Source organism: Takifugu flavidus, chromosome 3, assembly GCF_003711565.1.
Source record: "Takifugu flavidus isolate HTHZ2018 chromosome 3, ASM371156v2, whole genome shotgun sequence".
In the NCBI taxonomy this organism is placed as follows: Eukaryota; Metazoa; Chordata; class Actinopteri; order Tetraodontiformes; family Tetraodontidae; genus Takifugu; species Takifugu flavidus.
Window position 1 is genome coordinate 3,703,556 of NC_079522.1, and position 15,313 is coordinate 3,718,868.

General features: G+C 39.6%; 1 protein-coding gene and 1 pseudogene across 1 annotated transcript; both read left to right on the forward strand.

Moving 5' to 3' along the window:
- The first annotated feature begins 2,687 nt into the window (after window positions 1-2,687).
- Window positions 2,688-7,298, forward strand: LOC130522148 (uncharacterized; annotated as a pseudogene).
- Window positions 7,299-9,755: 2,457 nt separating this feature from the next.
- LOC130522146 (uncharacterized) lies at window positions 9,756-11,928 on the forward strand. The gene is made up of 5 exons (XM_057026200.1): window positions 9,756-10,096; window positions 10,198-10,896; window positions 11,067-11,189; window positions 11,274-11,311; window positions 11,387-11,928. The coding sequence occupies exons 1-5, from the start codon at window positions 10,009-10,011 to the stop codon at window positions 11,465-11,467; spliced, it is 1,029 nt and encodes a 342-aa protein (XP_056882180.1). The 5' UTR covers window positions 9,756-10,008; the 3' UTR covers window positions 11,468-11,928.
- The last annotated feature ends 3,385 nt before the right edge of the window (window positions 11,929-15,313 follow it).

Sequence of the window (15,313 nt, forward strand, 5' to 3'; positions counted from 1 at the left end):
CCCGTTGACACCAATATTTAGCGGCTGGAGTTCCTTTTGTTATCCACTTCTTGCTTTGTTTCCTCGGAAGCTCCGTTGAGTCTTCTTTACCTGGCGCAGGTCGTCTTGTTGCTTCCTCCACTTTCGCACCATTGATTCGTTCACGTTAAATTCTCTTGCCGCTGCTCTATTTCCGTGTTCAACTGCGTGACTGATAGCCTTCAGTTTGAACTCTGCGTCAAAAGCGCGTCTCTTGCAAGGAGCCATTTTGGGGTCTTTACAGACAGAAATGGTTTGGGACTGAATTTACTGCTGTTACCTCGGCCACGCCTACTGACTACGGTAGCCGCGATTAACCAATATTACCGTAATCCATACAAAAGGCGCTCCGGGTTAAAAGGCGCACCGTAGATTTTTTTGAAAATTCTAGGCTTTTAGGTGCGCCTTATAGTCGTGAAAATACGGTAATCCAAAGTTTTTTCTTGTGGGTTTTTTTAACCTTTAAATCTTCCTTTGATTTCTCCAACATCAATTTTATCAAGCAAATCTGACATTACAAGTGATCGTGTTTCCTGTATGTCACACCCTCGAGTCATCTCCGGCTGCCCAATCAGATACAAGTGCAGCATTTATCAGTTTAAAAAGGACCAGTCTTCTCTTCACTCAGCCCAAAACTTGGAGCAAGATGACATCTGCAAAGTTGATCTTCTGGCTGATATGTTTGGAGAAATTTGGTGAGGATTTATTTTTTGTTTGTATTTTTTTATTTATGGCATCATTTGCAAAATTCTAGATTTAAACATTAAACGGTGTTCATTTCTAATTGTATTTTGTTTTTAGCTCAGACAGCTACAATGGAATTTTCTCCATCTTTGAATTGGAAGACCAATTATATCTTGGTCAAACCTGGACAGAACCTGACTTTGCCGTGTCTTCACAGAGGTGCTGTTTCTACCAAGATCTCTTGGTTTAAAGAGACTCTGGGAGAGAAGCCGATTCTGATCTGTATGTACTTGATATCAAGTGAATATTGTAGCTGTGCTAATGACTTCAAAACCAATCCACGTTTCCAACTACATCCTGGTAACAATGGAACTAATCTGACAATAACATATTTGAAGTTATCAGACTCAGCCACCTATTACTGTGTAAATCAGTATTTAAATGTATTTGACTTTACAGAAGGTTATAATGTCATTGTAGAGGGTTCAGGGTTGACCATAGATCAGCCAGCATCACAGTCTATCCAAGCAGGAGGTTCTGTGACGCTGAATTGTACAGTACATACTGGGTGGACTTGTGATGGGGATCACACTGTTTACTGGTTCAGAAACTCTGGACCATCTCAACTGGGACTCATGTACAGCCATACAGGCAGGAACAAGCAGTGTGAGAGGAAAACCAACACCTGTTTCTACAGCTTCTCCATGAAGAACCTGAACACTTCTCAGACTGGGACCTACTATTGTGCTGTTGCAGCATGTGGACACATTCTGTTTGGAAATGGAACCAAGCTGGTGTGTGGGGGTGAGTGCTCTAATTTTGTGCAGATTATTTTCTGTATATTGTAGAAATAATTTACATATTATCTAGTTTTAAAAATATTAAGCCAGCATCCAGTAATTTATTTAATTGTCCATAAAAAGGTTATCCTAATAGCTTTGTTCAGTTGGTTTATATATAGTGTTTTATCGAAACATTTACCAGTTCAAACAGATATGGCCTAAATATCCCCCAATTCTCTGTTTACACAGAGCTTTCAGTATCTAAAATGAGGAGAAATTGTAACATTTAAAGCCTGGTTTGAATTGTACATGGACACCGTGACAGTCCTTTAATCAAATATTTATTTTAATTATTTATTATTTTAAAGTACACATAAAACCTAAACACAAACTACTATAAAATGCCATTAGAAGGAACAACAGCAGTGGGACTGACTGACTGCATTTGTGTCCTCATCTGTTAACTCTGTCCTCTGTGTTATCTGCTTTATTATAATTGAGCTGGTAGCTACCAGTGAAACAGGAAGCTAGACAAAAGATGCCATGACTCCTTATGTTTGTTTTGTACACCTCCATCTAAAGGTAAGAAAACAATGCTTTAAATGCTTTTAGTACATGTACTACATGTTTTCTGTTGTATCAGGTGGCTAGTTCTTTTCTGTTTTTCTGCTAAAAACATGTTAAGATTTCATAGAACTGTGGTGGAGGATTTTATATAGACATCAGTGGTGCCCTGAAAATAAACAATGAGTTTAACATTACTTCCTGCTGTACTCAAGCAGCTGCTTTTTCACATAAGCTAACTTTCATCAGATGGCCTTGACAACATTAGAGAAGTTGTGATCCACCTAACAAGTCTTCAATGTTTCCAAACTAGGAGAGTGAGTGTCACTTCTTCCTAGACAATCAACTTCACTTTTTGAATCATGAGTAGTGAATATATGGAGGATGTCAGCATTCATCTAGAGAGGTTCGTCACAATGGAATCACTAAATTTGTTTTTATTCGTCCTTTATGGTAAGTTTGATCATCTTGTGAACATTTTAATGACTTAATTCTAAACATCTACACATGAACTGTTCTAGGTAACTTTATTGGTTTCATTTATTCTTGACAGATGAAACATCCTCATTTGTGCATCCAGTGAGTGGTTTGTTTGTTAATGTCGGGGAAGCCAAAACTAATTTCCATATTTTAATGTCAATGCAGTCTTCAGCAAGGAATTCAAGAACTGCTGTTTTCAGTGAATATTACAGAGGGTAACTAGCAGTTTGAAATTGCAAATTTAGCATTTCAGACTCAGCAATGTATTACTGCATATATATGTATGCATTTCAGTTTGAAAAGATCTATATGGTCCATGTTATGAGTTTACATTTGACTGGTCCATCAGTCACCCTCAGAGTCTGTTCAGACAAACGGTTCTGTGACTCTGAACTGCAGAGTACATACTGGGACCTGTGATGAGGAAAACACTGTTTACTGGTTCAAGAAGTCAGGAGACTCTGAACTAGAGATCAATTACACCCATGGAGGCAAAGAAGAACAGTGTTTTGGGGGAGGATTAAAAAACACCTCTTTCTACAATTTTTCCATGAAGAACCTGAATATTTACAAGGCTGGGGCCTACTATTGTGCTGTTGCAGCATGTGGACGAATTCTGTTTGGAGGTGTGCAATGTTGAATGGAGAGCTAGTGTATGTTCTGGAGGGCAGGGGTAATGTGGCCTCCGGCATGAGTGTAGGTTATGAGAGGTTTCTGAAGATGCTAAAGTTTAATGAGGATTTAAGAAAACAGACTCCTGGTATGAATGGAGAGTTGGATATCATCAGCATAGCAGTGAAACAAAGACAGAAACAAGGAATGATGTTCGCAAGGGGGAAGATGTACTTCAAGAAATAGAGGTGCTCAACCACTGAGTCTTTGAGGGATTCCTTGTGAGATGGGTGGTGGATGAGGTGCATTTGTTAAATTTGATTGCTGATGGGTTTTTTTAAGGCAATGGTTTTATCAAAGGTAAATTGTGAGTGAGGTGTAGGGGCTGTAAATGGGGATTTTGTGGTGATGTTAAATTCACTTTTGCTCATCAGATTGTATATTTGGTATCTTGACTGGTATTCCTGCAGTCAGCCTGATCTATTTTCTGGCACAATACTTAACCAAAACTATTTTGACAGCATTGAAGAGAATTAGTTTATATTGTTAGCATCTTTTATCTTATTAGCATGTGTTATACTATATGTTTTTGTTTTATGTTACAGTTAGTTTAGAAGTTAGGGATAGTATATAATCTTTAGTAGGAATACACATAAGCAAGTCAGTTGACCCTTCTTTGACATGAATACTGCTTAGACAGTTGGAGCCAGGCAGACAGGAAATGGTAGACCCTCATCGTAAAATATGACAGCATAATTTACTGGTGATTGATAAGTTCCTGGACAGGAATAAGCCCTCTGACCTGGCCATCTGAGAAGACAATGGAGAAGGACTGCACCAACACCAAATGAGGCAGGAAGAAGAAGATGAAGTCACCCAAGAAGAAGGACTGGATTGGACTGAATTAGCATCAATAATTACATATGTCTTTCTATAAAAGACTGGGCCAAGGGATAGTTAGGTTGTCAGACTTCATGCCCTGACAGTTGACTTTGTTGTTGTTAGGGTTATGAACTGGCCCGGAGCTCTGTAATATTTGTATCTTGAATTGATTCTATGTGCTAAATACATTTTGAAATTGGCATTTGTTTACTTGAAGTCTTCATTTAAAGAACACGCGGATTGGCAGTGACACACGAGAGGTATTGCAATCCAACAGCATCAATACTCTATATCAATTGAAAATGCTTCAAAGAAGCAGGAGTTAACACATTGGACAGAAAAGGACAGAGAAATGTGAATAAAAGTGTTTACACTTATGTCAATCAGTGATGCTTCAGATAATCTTATGTTTCCTGACTCTACTACAGTAAGAGAGGCTGGGAGCACCCTGGATGGATCCCAGTTTGTTTGTTTTTTGAAAAGTAGTTGTAAAATAAAATTTGATGACGTGTTTGACTATTCTTCTCTTTCTGTCCTCCCTCCTGCCCTAGTTTGTCATTTCCATCTCATTTACTCTGCTGACCATCAAAAGAATGGTCCTCCTACAGGAGCCTTGTCCTTTTGGAGGTTTATTCCTATTTCAAGTGAGGTTTTCCTTGCAATTTTTGCCTTTTAAGGGCTCAGGATCTGGGTTTCTGGAAAACGCTTTGAGACATTCTTGATTTTAAGAGAAAATTTAGCTGAACATTTAAATCACAGTCAATGAGAAAAATTCCAACACCAGAACTAGATTTGTTCCCTGTTCTGTCACATGCAAACATCATAGTCCATGAAGATTCCATTCCAAAATACTCTTTTTCTCTACTTTCCTTTCAAAAGGCATATCATGCACTCTCCTGGCTCATTCTCTACATTTCTTCTGACATTTGCTTTGATGTTGGTTAGTGAGTTGAATTGTTTGCGTTTTTGTTTTGATATTGGTGGATTGTAAATGTTGAAAACAAAACCAAATGATTGCTCTTCTTTTCTTGTCAAACACATCATACACCTTCCCTTAGCTAAAGAAATGCAAAGGTTATATGTTTGTTTAAAAATATTCTTAATATGTCAAATGTCATTTTCTCATTAGGGCCTTTTCCTATATCTCAAGATCTTTCACCTTTATTACATGTGATTGTGTTTCCTGTATGTCACACCCTCACGTCATGTTACGCTGTCCAATCAAACACAAGCTCTGCATTTATCAGTGTACAAAGAACCAGCCTTCTCTTCACTCAGCCCAATATTTGATGACAAGATGACATCTGCAAAGTTGATCTTCTGGCTGATGTGTTTGGAGAAATTTGGTGAGCATTTTTATGTGTTTTGTTTGTCTGTTTATAGCATTCATGTAAAATTGAAACATCAAACAGTCTTCTTTTCTGTTTGATTTTAGCTCAGACAGCTTCAATGGAATCTTTGAATTGGAAGACCAATTTTATCTTGGTCAAACCTGGACAGAACCTGACTTTGCCGTGTCTTCAAAAAGATAATGTTTCTCCCATGATCTATTGGTTTAAACAAACTCTGGGAGAGAAGCCAGACTGATCTGTACACACAGGATATCAAGCGAAGATTGGAAATTTGTTAATGACTTCAAAACCAATCCACGCTTCCAACTACATCCTGGTAACAAAGGAGCTAATCTGACAATATCAGATTTGGAGTTATCAGACTCAGCCACCTATTACTGTGCAAATCACTATTTAAATGTAGTTGACTTTACAGAAGGTTATAAAGTCATTGTAGAGGGTTCAGGGTTGACCATAGATCAGTCAGCATCACAGTCTATCCAAGCAGGAGGTTCTGTGACGCTGAATTGTACAGTACATACTGGGTGGACTTGTGATGGGGATCACACTGTTTACTGGTTCAGAAACTCTGGACCATCTCAACTGGGACTCATGTACAGCCATACAGGCAGGAATAAGCAGTGTGAGAGGAAAACCAACACCTGTTTCTACAGCTTCTCCATGAAGAACGTGAACACTTCTCAGACTGGGACCTACTATTGTGCTGTTGCAGCATGTGGACACATTCTGTTTGGAAATGGAACCAAGCTGGTGTTTGAGGGTGAGTGAGTTTGAAATAATTTCATTCAAAAGCTGTTAAAGTACTATTTTATGTGCAGATTGTTTCCATACGCCTGTAAAAATGCTAAAGCCAACATGACCTCAGTGTTAAAAGAAAAATCCAAAATGTATCTTAATTTCTTAATTGCTCTATGTTTAAACACATAGAGCAATTTATAGCAACATGAACCTTAAGTTCTAAGTTCATACAGTCATAAAATTTATGCTGTTTGAATTTTACATGTACACCACAGCAGCACATTAAAAACATTTGTGGTCAAAGTATCACTTTAACTCATATTTTTGTTATGTCAGTATAGATTCTCTTTAAATACTGTTATTTTATAAAATAATGTGTGAATGGTGATGCCTGTAGTTTCGCTGAATTAGAAAATAATGACATCATAACTGCCGTGATATAAAGTGAGAAGACAAATAGGTGTAAAGACCTAAATAATTATCTGAAACAGTATCGCGGATATCACAATTTCTGATGCCTCTCGTTACAGATAAAGGAAACTATCTTGTTTTGGTGTATTTCCTCAGTGCGACCTGGATATTTACCATCATCGTGGTTATTTTATTAACCATTTCACTTTATATGACGAAAAAGAGAAACAGCCAACACTCTCTGGGTAACTGATGTAATATATTTTGAATGTTCTTAAAAATAATAAATAAATGAATGTTGCATTCTGTGTTTCAAAGACTCGCAGTCAGGGATCCCAGACTCACCCACAGCAAACCCAGCGGTGAATATCATTTTGATTTTTTTTTATTTATTTATTTAAATGTGTGTACATATGTTTTTTAATCCTCTTTATTTGCCTGCACCAATTATGTTGTGGGCAATTGCCGTTTCATTTTATTACCAGGGCAACCAAAAGGAAGACAACCTCCATTATGCTGCTTTGAGAGCCAACCAGTCCAACAGATCGAGGAAGCAGAAGAACAGACAGAATGAATGTGTGTACTCTACTGTGAGGTCGTAGATGTTGTCCCTTTGTCATTACAGCTCATCACAGGAACAGTAATAATACCATTTTAAACCAATGTTGGAGCTTTTTTGTGCTGTGTTTTAATAATTAGTGTGCATTTCCTTGTAAATTTTACCATTTGTACACTTTCATTTGGAGAGTCAATTAAACACGTTTTGCTTAATGAATTTTGTTTATTCTCGCCATATCCAAATTGATATTGAATTACTTTAACACCATAAATACATTGAGGTATAGATTGTACAGTGGTCACAAAAGCTTTAATTTTCTTATCCAACCTGGAAAGATTAATTTTAATACACATTTAAGGCAAATGTAAGTGCACAAAATACTAATAATAATATGACTAATTACTAATAATTGATGTCCAAAAAACATACCAGTGGCTGGAAAAGGCCAGACTGAAAGACAGCACAGAGCCAGTAACCATGGCTACACAAGAACAGGCCCTGAACACCAGAGCAATAGAGGCCAGGGTCTACCATACCAGACAAGATCCCAGGTGTGGGCTGTGTAGAGAAGCCCCTGAGACAGTCTAGCACATCACAGCAGGGTGCAAGATATTGTCAGGCAAGGCATACATGGAGCGACATAACCAGGTGGCTGGTATAGTGTACAGGAACATCTGCCCTGAGTATGGGCTGGAGGTCCCAGGGTCCAGGTGGGAGACACCCTCGAAAGTGCTGGAGAACAAGCAGGCCAAGATCCTGTGGGACTTCCAGATCAAGACTGACAGGATGGTGGTGGCCAATCAGCCTGACATAGTGGTGGTGGATAAACACCGGAAGACATTGGTGGTGATAGATGTAGCAATCCCAAGTGATAGCAACATAAGGACGAAGGAACACAAGAAGCTGGAAAAATACCAAGGGCTGAAAGAGGAGAGAGAGAGAATGTAGGGTGTGAAGGCAACAGTGGTCCCAGTAGAGATTGGAACACTAGGGGCAGTAACACCCAACCTGAGTAGATGGCTCCAGCAGATACCAGGAAGCACATCAGAGATCTCTGTCCAGAAGAGCGCAGTCCTAGGAACAGCTAAGATCCTGCGCAGAACCCTCAGACTCCCAGGCCTCTGGTAGAGGACCCAAGTCTGGAGAAGGCACCACCCAGGGGGGTGAAGAAGAGAATTTTTATTTTGTTTTTTTTATTTAAAAAATAATATAAAATATATATAATATATATATATATATATATACCGGTATAGATAGATAGATAGATAGATAGATAGATAGATAGATAGATAGATAGATAGATAGATAGATAGATAGATAGGTACTCTGTTGTAATGGAAAATACGCTGTACCGTAGCGCGGTGAGTCAGTGTCATGCCGATACTGTGTGGTGAAAAGCGCTGAAACATGTGACTTGTGCTATGTCTATTTTTCACTTATCTAATTTAGATTGTTATCTGCCAGGTCATCTCACTGTGGTTACAAGCATTTGACAGTCTCTCTCATTTAGCCAGAAATTGACTGTGATAGGCAGTTTCCTCCTGTTCTACATAAACAACATATATTTACTTAGATATTCCCCACTATGATGAGGACACCCTTAACTATACCTCAGTTTTGCATGTGGTGCCATTAATGTTTGCCACTTTAAACCTTGGCTGGCCTTTGACCTATTGGTACTTCAAATTTTGAATTATGGTCATTTCAACCTGTGGACTCAGCACAAAAAGATGATCTGCTCCACAAAAATACTTTTTCTGCCAAAAACACATTTATTTGGGCATGGGATAATATTGTTAGATTGACTAAAATGTCAAAAGTTAAACTAGAATCATTGTGTCGATTTGACACATTTTGTATTAAAAATGCGAGTTTATGTCCATTGTGGCTCAAACCTATGAGAATCAAATTATGTTTCTGGCTGAGATGGCGGCCAATGTCGGATGTGAAGGAGCTTTCTTCAAGAACAGCTTTTGTTCACCTCACCCCTCCTATAAAAACTGGGACTTCACTCTCCTCAGCACCACCTGCTGGGTAAACAACTCAAACTGGTACCACCATGGTCGTGATAAATTAACTTTCTGTGGCAAACGTGTCCAGGCTACTGGTACTGTCAGAATCACTCATGCTCAGGTCAGCTCTTAAGCTAGCTTAAGTATTGATGTATATTTAAGATGTCTGTTTGTGTTTTCATGTGTGTGAGTATTACGCATGGTGGAGGGGGTGAGGGGCATTTGTTTTGTTAAGAATTCCACATGTTACCCAGGCATTTGTAATTTTATCCTCCTGTAACACAATTTATTCTAGAATTGCTAGACACAATATCCATAGCTAGCATGATGTTGATTTTACTGCCTGCACCAGAAGCCTAAAACTGTTAATATTGGAACTCTAAACCTCACAGAAGCCAGATGGCTGCAGGTAACGCTTTGTCAAAGGTATCAAAGATTGGACTCGTCGATAAAGGGGCTTGAGCTTTCTTTTCACAGACTTCAGTACAGATGAGAAGTCGTTAAATGATATTAGGATGTCATGAGAGAAAATACAATATCCATGTATTTGAATTTAAAAATGCTTTGCATTGCTACAAAAACAATGTGTATATTCTTCAAACTTTTCTGCACAACTGCATTTCATTGTGCATATACAGTATGAACAGAGAATTTTTTTTTCACCATTTATACACATATCCATACAACAGAAGTGACTATTTTTTTAATAAAAATTTGAGTGTCTTATCAAACAAAGCAAAACACTGATAAATGTGTGTCTACAAAGGTGACGAACCTTTGGGTGTATGATGCAATATCTCAGAGGTACACACATTCAAGACGGAAGCAATTGTGTAGTCTTCTTTCCTTAATAGGTCAAACGGGCCAACCAATCACATGCAGTTTTATTGGTTAAGAGCAAAAAGGGGACCAACATGTCTCTACACCGCCTTTGCACTTTAGACACAATGACATCGTTTCAGAGATTATGCTGTCTGATGTGTGTGTTCTTGGGAAACATTGGTAAGTGCTGATTTTAGGGCTTTTCTAAATGAAAGTATTGTTTTTGTTCTTTGTTGTCTCAAAATAGGCTGAAACATATGTGATTTACTTTTTCTCTCCAGTCCATGGGGACAATACGAAGTTGTCCATCCCCATTCGTCAAGATGCTGATTTTCTATCAGCGGACGTTGGTGACAATGTTACTTTAAAATGTTTCTATGAAGACAGTTTTACAACAACCCTTTACTGGTATAAGCAAGTGATAGGCCAGAAACCAAAGCTAATGTCTAGCTTCTATTTATTTGGTCAAAAAGCTTCCTTTACGGATGAATTTAGAAACAGCACACGTTTCCAACTGGTTACTGAAAATCTCCAGCATCACTTGACAATTTCAGATTTACGTGTTGCTGACTCCGCTACCTATTACTGCTTAGCAAGCAACTTTTTTGAATATCAGTTTCACGACGGCACAACTGTCAGTGTAAGGGGGTCAGGTTTTAATGTTCCAACTTCAGTGCATCAGTTGGCGTCTGGCACGATTCAATCAGAAGATTCCATGATGCTGAACTGCACAGTTTATACTCCAACCTGCGATGAAAAACATGCTGTTTACTGGTTCAGAAACTCTGGAGAATCTCTACCAGGAGTTATTTTCACCAGTGCAGTCAGAAGGAATAACAAGTGTGACAGGAAAACCAACAGCTGTTTCTTCAACCTATCCCTAAAGAACATGAATAAGTCTCAGACTGGGACCTACTATTGTGGTGTCGCATCCTGTCAAAGCATTGTGTTTGGAGCTGTAACCAAGGTGGAATTTGAGGGTGAGTTTTATTCTAACTTTATGATTCCAATGTTATGACTTGGACTCAAGATTCAGGAGTTTAAAATGATTACTTTACTACTATTGCTTGTCCATTGTTAAGGCAGACTTGACACAATGCAAAAAAAAATGTACAATTTAATCTCTGTCTGCTGCCGTGTGCATCTACAGATCACAAAGACTCTCTGGTCTTGTTTTACTTCCTGTGTGGTGCATCATCATTCAGCATATTTCTGGTAGTGTATCTGGCCTTCTCGGTGTGCATGATGAACAATCACAGCTGCAATTATGAAGGTATAATCAATTGCACTTCCTGTTTTCAATCATGTTGTCTCACATGATTTTTTTCACAGTTTTAGCATTCATTTTATGTTTCAGAATCACATGTAAGACTCTCACCTCTGTCCAAACCAAAGGTATTTTTTATTAGTCAGAATAAAGTCGTTCATTAAATATTCAAAAGGCACTGAGTTCATTGTTGTCATTTACAGGATTGTCCAGATGCAGATGGTTCTGTTTTGTGGAAGAAGATGAACAGAGAACATACCTGGACTGAATGTTTGTTCTTGTAAGTGTAAGTAGCAGTAGAATAGAAAAATGACCATTTTCAACAATTTTAGATATCTTGTAGTTTCAGAAAACTCACAAAATAGAAAAAAGCTCTTCTGTGGTTGATTTATAGATATTTGATTTATTGTGTACATTCTACATTGTTCAGGATGTTCAGGATCCTTGGTACAATAAAGGAGGAAATAACCAACACACCCTTGATTGTCTTGTCCTCCAACGACCAACGAATCATGGTGGAGGAGCTTAAGTGTCCAGGGACAGGGACACACAAGGATAAAAAGGAGCTCAAGGAAATCCTCAGCAGAAAGAAGAGTTCCTTTTTCACATGCTCTAATTCTGACAAGAAGGAAGTCAATAGAAAAATTAAGTTTTAAACTAATCCTGTACTTATATATTTTATCCTGCAGTCAATATTCTTCTAAAATAAGCTTCAAATATAGTTGCAGTCTTTTATTGTCTAAAATGTCCAAATGTGTTTTTTGTAACAGTCAGAATCTGTTTATTTATGGTGCTGCAGCTATGACGGCAATACTTGTACATACTTGCATGGTGGGCTTGGCTTTTCCCCTTCTGTCTTGGTGGTTTCAAACAGGAAGTCTTTGCTGTGTCTTAACACACAGCAGTCAAACTACAACGCTTCACTGTCTTGACTTTGGCATTCAAATACAACAACTAGTGTAAGGAAAATGACATTGCTGTAATGTTAATGTGATCCCCATTGCAGTCACATCAACACATGTTCTTGTCAATAGTGTTATTTCTGTTTGTATTAAGCATATTTATCCATCGAATTGTCTGTATACAATAGCATTTTTTTTTAAAAAAAGTGTCACACAGCATGTCTTAAACCATGCTGTTCATTTCATTATATAGGTTTTGTTTAATATGAAGGTTTATAAATTGACTAACCCATGATTGTATAGGCTAAAATAACATAATATTCCAATTCCTCTGATATAATCCGTGTTGATTCTATCCACGTGCAACAGAAAGTGCCTATCAATCAATCAATCAATCTTTATTTATATAGCGTCTTATACAATCAAAATTGTTTCAAGGCGCTTTCCAGAATCCCAGAGCCTGACCCCAGACAAGCAACAGTGGCAAGGAAAAACTCCCCTTTAACAGGAAGAAACCTTGAGCAGGACCAGGCTCATGTAGGGGGACCCTCCTGCTGATGGCCGGCTGGGTAAAGAGAGAGGAGAGGAGAGGAGGACAGGTAGAGGATAGGATAGGTAGGAGAGGAGAGGGGTAGAGGAGAGGAGAGGTAGAGTGAAGGGGAGTAGAGGAGAGGAGAAGGAAGGAGGAGGAGGAAAGGAGGGAGGGAAAGAAGAGGAGAGGTAGAGGAAAAGGAGAAGGAGAGGAGAGGAGAGGAGAGGAGAGGAGAGGAGAGGAGAGGAGGGAGAGGAGAGGAGAGGAGAGGAGAGGCACAGAGCACAGAAACACACACAAAAAATATGCACAATCACTTCAACGGGGCCGGCGGTCATTATGCAGCTCCGATGGCAGTGATACCTGCAAATAAATAGAGGGGGGGGGGGGGGGGGGGGGAGAAGAAGCAGAAAACTACACAAGAATCAGCATAAATAGTCTGCTTGATGAGGAGAGGAAAGGAGAGGAAAGGAGAGGAAACCATGACCCAGTGGAGTGACAGAGAGCTGTCAGGTGATCATGTTTCCGGACCCCGGCAGCCTTGGCCTATAACAGCATAGCTAGAATGTGACCTAATGATTAGACGACCCCCTAAGTATGATATTTGTCTGTCTATGATAGTAACTGGAACTACTGAATTAGTAACAGTAAGCTTTTCAAAGAGGTAGGTTTTGAGTCTGATCTTAAAAGTAGCGATGGAGTCAGCCTCCCGTACCTGGACAGGGAGCTGGTTCCATAGCAGGGGGGCCTGGACAGGGAGCTGGTTCCATAGCAGGGGGGCCTGGTAGCTAAATGCTCGGCCCCCCATTCTACTCCTAGAAACTCTGGGAACCACAAGTAGACCAGCATTCTGAGAGTGGAGCGGTCTATTGGGCTGATAGGGTATCACTAGCTCCTCCAGGTAGGATGGAGCTAGGCCTCTGAGGACCTTGTAGGTCAGAAGAAGGGTTTTTAAAGTTATTCTAAATTTAACGGGCAGCCAATGAAGCGACGCCATTACAGGACTTATGTGATCTCTTTTGTCAATACCTGTCAGAACTCTGGCTGCAGCATTTTGGATCAACTGGAGGCTTCTTAAAGAGTTATTTGGACACCCTGATAATAAGGAGTTACAGTAGTCCAGCCTGGAAGTAACAAATGCATGGACTAACTTTTCAGCATCAGGCTGCATCAGTAGCTTCCTGATCTTTGAGATGTTCCTCAAGTGAAAAAGGCACTTCTAGAGACTAATTTAATGTGTGAGTTGAAGGAGAGATTTTGATCAAAAGTTACTCCTAGATTCCTCACAGAGAGACTAGATGTTAATGAGATACCATCTAGAGTGATCATGTGATCCAATCTATCCCTACATCTTCATCGCTTCTTCCTCCAGTTTCTCTTGCTGTCTTCTCCTCAGGGCCACTGTCTCGAAAGCATCCAGCACACCTGACTAACCACTCTCTTGTGCACCTTCCCTTTCCTTCTCGCAGATGGTCTTGTCTCACATTTCACACCTGACACGTCTCTGTATCCTTTCCAACCTGCTTGCACAAGTCTCTCCACCTCTTTTCCCACACTGTCCATTGCTCTAGATTGTTTAGTCCAGCTAGTAATAGCACTCCACTGCATCAAAAGCAGCACTGAGGTCCAGCGGAACCACCATAGAAACCTGAGTCACCACCACCACCTCAAGAATTTTAGAGATCAAAGGAAGGTGGGCTATAGGCCTATAATTTTCTAGCACATCAGGATCCAGTGATGACTTTTTAAGAAACTGTTTAATCACTGCCACCTTGTAGGACCAGGGTACATAACCTGTCATGAAAGAACAATTGATCTGGTCCAGGATAGAGCTTCCTACCAATGGTAAAACATCCTTCAACAGGTGTGTTGGGATGGGATCTAAGAGACACGTGGTGGACTTGGATTTCTGAATTAGCATAGACGCCTCAGAAAAATATATATGGCTGAAGAAGTTTAAGGGCTCATCGGAGACCCTGTATGTTCCCACAGTCAGCACATCTGGTGATGGTCCAGTTGTTGGATGGGGCCTGTTTAGCTTTTTCTCTCATGGCTAGAACTTTATCAGTGAAGAAGCTCATGAAGTCTTCACCACTAAGGGAAGAAGGGATACGTGGATCTAAAATGCTGTGATTCTTAGTTATATTTGGCCACAGTGCTGAAAAGAAAGATTTTCTTCAATTTAAGAAAAATAAGATGTTCTAGCTTTATGGGGGGCTTTTTTATAAACTACTAGGCAGTCTTTCCAGACTTTTTCAGGGGGCCACAGAATTAAGCATGATTCTCAGTGAGGCTGCTGCACCTTCAGCAACAGAGTCGACCTCAGCAGGGCTAAGATTATAATGATTGATCCCTGGGGAAACCCATGGTGGTCCTGGGATTAGCACAGCAATTGTTTCCTTAAACTTAGCTACAGCATTATCTGAAAGGCATCTGCTATAGTAAGACTGTGTTCTGAACACAGCCATTTCTAAAGCTGTCATTCACAACGTCTACATGGATATAAAAGTCTCTAAAAATAATGACTACTTATTCTGAGGACCAAGTCAGATAAAAACTGAGAGAACTGAGACAGGAACTCTGAATGTGGCCCAGCAGGGGGCCGATATACAAATAAAAACAAAAGTGGCGTTTCTGTCCTCCAGTTGGTTCAGATGGGTAATGCCTAGAGTCAGGCTTTCAAATGAACTGGAGCA

Bases quoted from the DNA above. Each gene is read 5' to 3' on its own strand.
- LOC130522146 (XM_057026200.1), top strand. From the start codon at position 10,009: ATGTCTCTACACCGCCTTTGCACTTTAGACACAATGACATCGTTTCAG. The intron at 10,097-10,197 runs GTAAGTGCTGAT...TTTTCTCTCCAG, and splicing joins TGTGTTCTTGGGAAACATTG to TCCATGGGGACAATACGAAG. The intron at 11,190-11,273 runs GTATAATCAATT...TTTATGTTTCAG, and splicing joins TCACAGCTGCAATTATGAAG to AATCACATGTAAGACTCTCA.